A 10,646-nucleotide genomic window follows, 5' to 3' on the forward strand; every position below is an offset into this window, starting at 1 on the left:
CATTCTTAGTGCAAGTATTATTGTTGAATCAGAGACAGGGAAACAGAGGCAGAGGGAGGAATTTGAACCCCATTTTCCAGCTTCTAAGGGTGGTAATTGGGACACAAATTCATATCTGACCTAAGGATCATGGCTACCTCTCTCTATGGTAGGGCACACATCACTTTGCCTCCCTGAGGCAGAGGGCCCCTGTGGACGCCATTTCCTGTCCTCAGGTCCTGTAGACCTGAGACACCATTTCCCATCATTCCTCATTGGCTGCATGACAATTAAGGAATATGGGTGGTCAAAGCTCTTCTGGTTCTTAGGACTTCTCAAGGGGAAGCTCATGGGGTGACTGGTCAGAGATGAGCCCTCTGGGGAGGGCAGGGAAGGGGCAGGCTGTGTCCTATAACCAGAGTCAGGGATTGGAAAGAGTACAGGGGATCCCCCTGGACAAGTCTGCGCTGCCTTCTGGAGCAGGGAACCTTACACTCAGTGAGGGAAAGGACTCCTTCAGGATAGGACCATAGATGGAGGAGTTTCAAGGGACCCTAGAAGTCTCGTCATTAGATAAGGAAACTGAGGCAGAGTTTGTGTCCTGCCCTAAGCCCTACAGACAGTAATTAGTCATGGGATGGAAATTGCCAATTGCATCCAGAACTATAGAAAGTGGATGTGGATTGAAGCATAGTTATTTTCACCTTTTTGGGTTTTTTTTTTTTTGTGTGTGTGTGTGATATTTTCTTTTGATCTGATTTTTCTTGCACAATATGACACATATGTTAGTATGTTTAAAAGCATCACACATATTTAACCTATATCTGGTTGCTGTTTTGGGGAGGGGAGAAATAAGGAGGGAAAAAATAAAACACAAAGTTTTACAAAAATGAATAAAGGAATTAGTCATAATAATCGGATTTATAAAGCTCTTTAAAATACCATCTAATTTTATCTTCAAAATAATCCTTTGGGAACTACGCGCTATTCTCATTTTACTGCTGCCGCTCCTACTATTGCTTCTGCTACTGCTGCTATTACTGCTATTGCTACTTGCTATTGCTACTTATTGCTACTGCTGCTACTACTGTTGCTGCTGCTTTCTGCTACTGCTACTACTACTACTATTGCTACATGCTGTTGCTGCTGCTATTACTGCTACTGCTACTACTACTACTATGCTATTTGTATTTGTGCTGCTACTATTGCTGCTGCTATTACTGTTATTGTTGTTGCTACTTGCTGTTTCTGCTACTACTACTATTGCTACTTGCTGGTGTTGCTGCTATTACTGCTACTATTGCTGCTGCTGCTACTACTACTACTACTATGCTATTTGTGCTGTTATTACTGCTGCTGCTACTGCGGCTGCTAGTTCTGCTGCTCGTGCTGCTATTGTTGCTACTTGCTGCTACTGCTACTATTAATGTTGCTACTGTTGCTGTTACTTGCTGCTTCTGCTGCTGCTACTACTACTATTGCTACTTGCTGCTTGCTGCTGCCACTGCCAGCCATTTATATAGGGCTTCCTATATGCTAAGCAAGCTCTTTGTAATTAGTTCATTCTAATTCATTCGGCTCTTACAATAACCCTGAGAATAAGTGCTTTTGTTATCCCCATTTTACAGATGAGGAAACTAATTCGAACATTGGTGAAGTGACTTGACCACACAGCTAGTCAGTAATCGCCTAAAATGGCACCTGAACTGGGGTCCCTGTGCCTCCAGGCCCAGCACTCTCTGCTTTGGGTTGTGTGTGAGCTAGCTGTCTAATTAGAGACCTCAGTCCTCTGGCTCCAAATCCCATCTCTCCCCTCCCCGCTCCTCCCTCCCCCCTTTCCACTGTAGTTTACTACCTGCTATTATATATAAATTCTGCTGGGCCTCCCACTGGGCCGAAATAACGATAGTTTTTGGTAGTGTGCCCCCTTCTTATTTTAATTTCATCCTTAAAGAAAATGCTGGATAGATTTTGTCCTGTTGGGGGGTGTATCTCTGGAACTTTTCTGGGCCCTGGTGGGGGGAGTACACTGTGAGAGAAAGAGGAGGAGGGAGTGCTTGCTCTCCAGAAGTAATTTGATCTTCAGGCTCTGCCTCCTGGGTCTTCAAGGGATTGGTGGCTGCCTGGCAGCGGCTGGTCCCAAACAAAAGAGTCCAGCTCCAGCCTCAGTCCCAGCCTCAGTCTTTGCTCTAGCCTCAGCCCCTGCCCCAGCCCGGTCCTTGCTCCAGCCCCAGTCGGAGTGTGGTGGAAACCAGGCCAGCTCCTCTGGGTGCTTGGGCCACCTCCCAAAATGAGGGACCTGTTTTCCACCCGGAATCAGGCCTACTGGACGGAGCTCATTGAGAAGGAGGCTTACAGTCGGGTCCAATGGAGGACTAAGTTTGCCCATAAGTACCAACGAGTTCCGGGCCCCCAGAAGACACAGCAGCCCCCCTGCCCGTGCCCAGCTCCGGAGCCACACCTGCTGCCTCCCATCAGCCCCACCAGGCCGGAGTGCCCGGGGGCCAGCAGCTCCCCAAGAGAAGAGGGCAGTGTCCAGGCTCCCCAGGAAGGGGACCCGAAGGGGCAGGGGGAAGAAGCCAAGGTCGAGGCCTTCCTGCCCGAGATGAGACCTGCCACCCCTAAGACGGGGCAGCTGCTGTATCAGGGCATCTCGGGAGAGGGACAAGGGAGGCGCCTGTACCTGCAGACGCGCTGGCAGCAGAAGCCGGAGGACAAGTTTCGGTATCCGGTCTTGTCGTCCTGGGACTACGGATGGGCCATAGGTGACGGATCTTACTTTATACAAAGCGTCTTGATATCTGTTGTCTGTTGTTTGGTCTCTGTCCACCCGTAAGGAGAGCTGGTCTCCATTCATTCACTCATTCGTTCACTCACCAAACACTGACTTCTTAATCTTGTGCAAGGTGATGTGGTAAGTCTTCTCCCTACTTAATTGGCTCAGCTAGCCCAGGATGGTGCTCTAGATTTATCATTCGGGTGTCTGCATTCGGCTCCTTAAATAAATCTTGTTGCCCATCTGTCCAGGTGGGCAAAATCAGTTTCCTCATCTGTAAAATGGGGGGATTTGTTACATGGCCCTCGGAGTCCTTCTAGCACCAGATCTGAGGTGAATCCATCAATCCATATTTACTATGTGTCCAAGAGGCAGAGTTGGGCCCTCCTGACACAGCTCAGTGGCTTGTTCTGTCGGGTTGGGGACTAGAGGCTGGGGGGTGATCCTGGCCCCTCTTCCGCTCATGTTTCCTCCTCAGTCCCTAACCTCTCATTCCCTTTCTCTGCTCCTTTTCTCCAACTCCTCTCAGATCTCAAGCCGTCTGACCGAGCAATCATATCTGCAGTCCCCAACTGGCCAATTAGAAACTCCTTCCAATTCATTGTGTGTGTTTGGAGGCTGGGGGGGGGGGAGGGGGGATTCAGAGAGTAGCTCTTTGGAAAAGGTCCCACAGGGACGTTCAGAATGAATGTGAATTTTCATAGATTTTATAATGTGAGAGCTAGCAGGGGCTCCAGAGGCCATTTAATTCCCTGATTTCCAAGGTGGGAAAATTGAGGGGAAGGGACTCGTCCAAGATCGCACAGCCAATTGACAACATATCTGGATTCTTCTAAACTTCTAACCTGAGTTCTTCTTACTTCAAATGCAATATGCTTCACCCTGAACTTCCAATGTGGCTCAGCAAGGCAAAGCTGGCAAACGAATTTTTCAAAAGAAAGACATTTTCATGGAAAAGAGGCTGGCAATGGATGTTGGCTCCTGTAAGGGACCTTTAAGGCCATAGACTCCATCTCTCTCATTTCACAGATAAGGAACCTGAGGCCTAAGAGGTAGAGATACTTGTCTCTTAGGTACTCTTAGATAGAGATACTTTCCTTCCTAGAAAGAGAGGCTGCTTTCTCTCTAACGAGATCCTAGATCACCATTTTTCAGGTGGGAACTAGAAGGAAACTTATTCAGATGGCCTCAGAGGTCCCTTCCTATTCTTCAGAAGGGAGAGAAAAGAAAAATGGGAGGCCAAGACCAGCAAAGGGCAGCTTTTTGTCTCTGAAGGAGCATTGGATTTGAAATGAATCCCCAATTTGATTCCATATTAGTTGTGTGATCTTGGGGAAGCCATTGAATTTCTCTAGACCTCAGTTTCCTTATGTGTAAAAAAAGAAAGAAAGAAAGAAAGAAAAATGGCCTACTTCATGGGGAGATCCTCTGGGATCCTTCTGCCCCATTTTGGATTCCTCTTGTCCCCAGTTTCTGACCACAGACAAGACACAAATAAGTGATGGAGAAGTGCCAAGGAATGCCAGGCTCTGAGAAATTGAGGTTAATCTCTTTAAGGGCTCCTTCCTAACTCCCAGGGCTACCTCATTGCTCCTTTTTCCATTAGAAAACATGTCATGGCTTATGTGGAACCAGTGCTAGGGCTTCCTGTGCTTCAGGAGATGCTCATAGAACTGAAATAATTATTTAAGCCTTTCAATTCCTTTCTAAGATGGTTGTGGCAAATGTTAGCCCTTCTGATTGGATCAAAGAGAAAAAGTGGGGGTGAGGGGATGGGGTTCAGGGCAGAAATGAGCAGTTATTTGCCTAAGGACCCAGCACAAAAGGTAGGGGCTTGAGGGTAGACCTCTGATCCCTAATCTTCCCCACTTTTCTGTTGCTGATTAGTCACGTCTGACTCTGCGTGAACCATTTGGGATTTTGTTGGCAGAAACAACTAGAGTGCTTTGCCATTTCCTTCTGATGAGGTCCAACAAGTCATGGAGGGAGGGAATCATCCAGAATGAATTCACAGACTTGAACCATCTCCAAATCAAGGGCCAGAGTTTTATGGCAAGTGGGCAAAGTTCCTAATGAACTCACAGTTAACAAGAGGAAGGTGGGACCTTTTATGAGAATGGACCCTGAACAAGGTGTGCTAATTATGCTAATTGTGTATGTTGGTAAAGGGTGGTCACGGTGGTCCTATTTATACAGAGAGCCTCCGGAGTTGAAGTCAATATCTTAACCTCTACTTTTCATAAGGTAATAGTGGGGACCAGGACAGGATAGCTCCGTCTGTACAAGATAGTCTGCTTCAGCACAATATGTTCAAAAGGATCATTTTGTTCCTCACTGAGACACTTGGTTGCTGCTGGAGACATGGTCTTTTGCTGGAGTCCATTCACCCTATCTTTTTTCCAGTTTATTTACAGATGGGGAAACTGAGGCAAACAGGGTAAAGTAAAGTGCTCAGGGTCACACAATTAAGGAAGTATCTAAGGCTGGATTTGAACTCACAAAGATGAGTCTTCTTGACTTGGGGTCCACTTCATCAACGTTCTACTTGCCACACTGATGTGATTGAGGAGAACAATTTCTAGTTCCAAATGATGTGTTTGGCGTTTAGCACCAAATGTTGGGGTTTGGTCATGTGAAGAATTCACAATGGCCATTCTCTTTGGCAAAAGGGACGTTTATTTAGGAGAAAATGTGAAGGACAAAATGAAGAGATATAATAGATATCAGGAAAGCAAATATGAAATAGAATTGAAAGATCAGATAGCAAGAAAAAGAAGTTTTAATAATTAATGATGGAAAAGACAAGTTCTGTATTAACCAGGAGAGAGGGAACACTCCCACGAGGATGGAATGCCTCAGCTGTAGGCTAAATCAATAAGGAGTTAAGCACCTTATTATTATATTTATATATATATATTAACACTCAAAAGAGTTAGTTAGCTATTGTTTACCCTTTGCTCTCCAAGAGGACTATGACATCAGGGAAGTGACACCATGACATGCAAGTGAATTGGGCTGAAGTGAGGGAGAGCTTTGCAAGGTCATCAGCCTCACTTTCCTTCTGGGTTCAGTGGCCAGGATGACTGGATATGGCCCTAGATGAAATGGGAAACCTCAGCCTTTTAAGCTCAGCTCTTCCACAGGTCTCAGTTTGACTAAGATTGCACCCATTCAGTGATTAAAACTAAGTAGCAATTGAGGCAAAAACCCTCCTCTTTCACGGAATCCAAATTATTTGGTTCATTTAGTTAGCTATAAGAAAGCGAAAAATCCCATGAGGCATGGGTGAGGGGAGAGACACCGCGTAACATGGGGGAGGAGGGAGGGGAAAGACCACAAGGAAGAATGTTGTGGCAGATTGTAACCCAAAAGGGGTTCGGGAAAGAGCCACGGACAAATTTGCAAGGGAATTTAACCTCAGGAATTTGACATAACTCGGATTTCTGACTGGACATGGCAAGGCGGGGCCGCCCAGGCCCTCCACAGGAAGTGGGACTATCAGGCTAAACTGATGCCTATCAATGGCCTTTCCTGCATTCTGTCAGTGCTCCAGTCCCTCTCTGCCAACAACACCCAGTTATTCACCTAGATGGCGATGAGCAAAAATATCACTTCTGCACGATTGCAAAGGGCAGCCAAAGACCACAGCAGAGCCATGATGTGTCTGGGGCTGGGAGACAGTGGGCTGGAGATATGGTGCGACTCTCTGGGCCAAGGAGTCCTTGACACGGGCCAGAAGTCTGATGGACAATTCTGGACAATGTGATGAAGAGAAAGGTTCTCAATGGGAAATCTGGCTTTTAAGTCCCGATGAAAATCGCCCTGTCTCCAGGAAGCCTTCCCCAACCCCTCTTCATTCCAGGGCTTTCTCTCTGTAATCACTTCCTATTTATTTGATAGATATGTAGCTTGTTTGCACATGATTTGTTTGCATGTTGTCTCCCATATTCAATTGTAAACTCCTTGAAGACAGGGACTAATTTTGGGCCTATTTTTGTATCCTCAGTGTACAATGTAACCTAACCCCAAGTGCAATAAATACTGATTAATTGGTTCTGTCTTGGGCAAGCTGCTCAAAGAGAATCTCGGGCTGAGGGGAGGCAGGAGGGAAGGCCCAGTTCTTTACACCAGTTCCTCATCTCAGACTATTCCTTTGCTCTCTTTTAGGGGATGCGATGAAGAATGCCAAGGCTCCAGTTCATGCCAGATCCCGGCTTATCAAGGACACTTTTTACTTCCGTAATGGGGTCTTTCACCAACCATCTAGGTCTGACCAGCGGCTCTAAGTTCCAGAAGGAAAGAACGCCACTTGGGGCTCATCCTTCAGACCAGTCGAAGTTTGGCCCAGTTATTCTTGAGTTTATTCCCCCACAGCTATGGTTCCTCCGGCAAAAAACCAAACCCACAAAACACCCAAGGAATTGTGAGTTCTCCGTATGATTGCTCCTGATCTCCTGGTCCTGATTTGTGTTAACACTGAATCCAGGCCTGTCTCTTTCACTTAATCTGTTTATCATCAAACCAATGGCCAAAGATTGTCAGTTCTCATTTGTTTTGTTACCCAATGCAAACATTTGGAAGCCCTCCTCTAAGCCAGGCCAGAGCTGGAAGCCTCTACAGAGGCACCCCTCTTCCCCTGACCTTTCACACAAAAACAACTTCGCCAAAGGTTCCTCCAGATCCAAAAGATTAAAGACCAAATCCTTTCCTTAAAGAGGTAGGATGGAAAACAGTTCATTGCTTCAACAAGTCTGTAGTAAACAAGATCTAGTTTGCTAAAGTAATTTTTTTTTTTTGCATTGGATTTTCTTTTTCTTTTTTTTTCCCCCTTTTATGTTTTGTATCAAATTTTCTGCAGGATTTTCCTCTTTGGGTCTCAATAGGGGAAGCTATCGGAGACTTTGGAAGGACTTTTAGTCAAAAAATCCTCTCTGATTTTCTTGGTCTAGCCTTTATTCCAACAGGCTTTTGTTATCCTAATTATGTCCCCTTATCCTGCCTGGTACTCCTTCCCTTTTCTAGAATCTTCTAGACCTACAACCTCCTGATTAGCAAATTAAGTTCTAGGGAGGAGAAATAATGGCCAATGTCTCACAGATTGTAAGCATTAGAGATAGGATTTGAAACTAGGTCCTTTGACACCAGACCCAGCATTTTTTTCACTGGAGGATGTAATTTCAAGTTTTTTTGATTAATAGGGAAAGACTTTTTCTTTCCAATATCCAGCCTCTCTCCCTCCCCACCTCCCCAAAAAATTCTCTATTTCTCATGGCAAATCAGAGAATCACTCTCACATTCCAGTGAGCCATAAAACTCCAGGGGGCTTATCTCAAGTGCCTGAGTATTGCTCACTATCTCTTGTCCTAGACTCACTGTCTCCTGCTCCCCAATCTTCTTGACCCCCATCCTGTCAGGACTAAAGTTATGATCCTTTCCTGAAATTATGCCCCATCCTGTCAGGACTCAAGTTATGATCCTTTCCTGAAATTATGCCCCATCCTGTCAGGACTCAAGTTATGATCCTTTCCTGAAATTATGGTTCGTCCACTCACCCAGTGTTCTGCCCCTCCTTGCCTAAGTTTCCCTGATAACTGGAGCCCTATAAAAGTCTCTGGACTTAATTGCTTGCTGCTGGATGCTTTCAGACAAGTGTCCCATTCAGCTGCCTAGGGGTCGGACATCTTTTGGACATGATTCGACCACTAGCCCAAATTCTCTATTATTAAAATATTAAAAACTAATCTGTCTTGCCTCAGTTTTTCCAGCATTTCAAGAGCTGCCCTAATTTGGGAATTAGCTGCTGTTTTCTTCCCTTCTTCCTTTCAACAGTCTCATTGTGCTCCCACTGTTGAATATCTCAAATGAAGCCTCCTCATCCTTCCAAGTGTGAGCTAAAATGAACCAAATAAAGATGTGTTTCTTTCCTTAATCTACTTCATTTGCAAAGCTCTTTAGCCCTTATATCTGACCAAAACAGAGAAAGCCATGTAAAACTGAAAATTGATTTTAATTCTAATTTTAAGACTTTAGATGGTCTCGGTGGTTTTAGTATGCTGTGTAAATCCAAATTCCTTATCTATGTAACTTCACTCCTCACCCAGTTCCCAAGAAACTGGACTAAAAGTCAAGTTTTGTCTTGTAATTACCTCCATTCAGGACTCAATTCTATTTGAATTGAATCTCTACTCTTGTAATATCTACCTTTGCAATCTTACTCACTACCCACTAATGTCAAAAATAAGTTCCTTTGTTACCTTACCACCTATTTTACCCCATATTTGGATGGATTCTATCAAAGCCTGCAATTTATACCAGTCTGCAGGTTAACCTTATCATTAAGAATTACTCCCATCATCCCAAGAGGAGGTAATGGGGAGTACTAATCAAAACATCTACGGATCCCTTTGAGATGCTGAAACAAAAGTACTCAACTTTTTTTCCCACAACAAAAGAATTTTCTCTTTGTAAATGGTCAAAAACAAACCAAACCAAAAAATTACTTATTGGATTCTTAATCTTTATATTAGGTTTCCCTCATGTGTTTACTTCTTTGAAAATACTGTCATCGATTTGTAAAATTATATCTAATACCTAATTTGTAACTGGGTCATCGTGAAAAATGGTTATTTGGAACCTTAATTTTAGTTTGCTTTTGAAAATTCAACAGTCAGAATATAAAGACACTAACTAATAAACAAAAAGAGATTGCAACTTAAAAAAAAAAAAAAAAAAGGAAGAGGGTTACGATGAGGTCCTGAGTAACTAAATAGGGCTGATAAAGAAAGACTGAAGACTGGAATTTCTCCTTGAGGCAGTCATGGAAAGATATTGATGGGGATCAGTTCAACCTCCTCTCTGGAGGTTATAAGTAGCACCATCTTACTATGTCCAGTCAGAAATCTGAGTTATGTCAAACTCCTGTGGTTAAATTTCCCCTATAAACTATCCATGGCTCCTGCTATTTTTACTATGTTTCTTTTAAGGTTATTGCCCTTCATGGAACTCTGCCTTATGGTATCTTTCTCCTCAACCCATGCCATGTGGTATGTCTCCTCTCATTCCCCCATATTGCCTCATGGAGTCTTTTTCCTTCTTGTAGCTAATTAATTCTTTTAGGTGCTAATTCCCTTTTAGGATTTAGCCTGTTAGCATTCCAATCCCATGAGGTATTCCTTTTCTCCTGCTTAATTGTTAGTTCCATTAGGGAACTTTTCTTTTCCATCAATACTTATTAAATCCCCTTTTCTTGCTGTCTGCTCTTTCAACTCTATTTCATATTTACTGTGTGGAATTAAATGAGTGAAGATATTCTCATGGGAATATATTCTTAAACTATACCTTAATTGTGATTTGAGACTTTTTAATAATAGAACTATAGCTAAAAAAAAAAAAAATAGTTGCAGGTGTTCTTCCCCTCCTGCTTCCCATCACCTCTTAGTTAGCATTTAAGTACCTCTTTTAAAGGCAATTGTTCTTTTATTTCTGGTAAAGATTTCTGTGATTAGAATGTAAGCCTGGACTCCCCCAAACAATGGGAGAAAAGGTCAGTTTGGAGGGTGGGGAATTTATGCATTCAGGCTATTTAATCTGTGTTTTACAGTTTTTATTTTGCACTCCTTTTACAGACAAACATCTTGTCAGATGGGAGATGCCCTTTCTCGAGAAATTAACCCCTTTTTGCCTTTTTTTTTTTTTTTTACAGTGAGAGTCTCTTGATTATTTTTATAGTTGATACTGTCCCACACATTTACCATTTCTGGTATCTCTTGTTACCGCTTCTCCTAAATAAGCCTACTTTTTGCCAAAGAGAACAGAGATTATGAGTTCTTCACGTGACTGAACCTCAACATTTTGTGCCTAGATTGATCTCATCATTTGGTGCTAAACCTCA

At 43.6% G+C, this 10,646-nt stretch overlaps 1 protein-coding gene across 1 annotated transcript; it reads left to right on the forward strand.

The window, feature by feature from the left end:
• Positions 1 to 1,962: 1,962 nt before the first annotated feature.
• Positions 1,963 to 8,496, forward strand: LOC127550591 (protein ATP6V1FNB). The gene is made up of 2 exons (XM_051979669.1): positions 1,963 to 2,744; positions 6,923 to 8,496. The coding sequence occupies exons 1-2, from the start codon at positions 2,270 to 2,272 to the stop codon at positions 7,039 to 7,041; spliced, it is 594 nt and encodes a 197-aa protein (XP_051835629.1). The 5' UTR covers positions 1,963 to 2,269; the 3' UTR covers positions 7,042 to 8,496.
• The last annotated feature ends 2,150 nt before the right edge of the window (positions 8,497 to 10,646 follow it).

Source organism: Antechinus flavipes, chromosome 1 (genome assembly GCF_016432865.1).
Source record: "Antechinus flavipes isolate AdamAnt ecotype Samford, QLD, Australia chromosome 1, AdamAnt_v2, whole genome shotgun sequence".
Taxonomy (NCBI): Eukaryota; Metazoa; Chordata; class Mammalia; order Dasyuromorphia; family Dasyuridae; genus Antechinus; species Antechinus flavipes.

Coding starts and splice junctions, on each gene's coding strand:
- LOC127550591 (XM_051979669.1), top strand. CDS start 2,270: ATGAGGGACCTGTTTTCCACCCGGAATCAGGCCTACTGGACGGAGCTC. Junction 2,745..6,922: donor GGACTACGGATGGGCCATAG/GTGACGGATCTT, acceptor GCTCTCTTTTAG/GGGATGCGATGAAGAATGCC.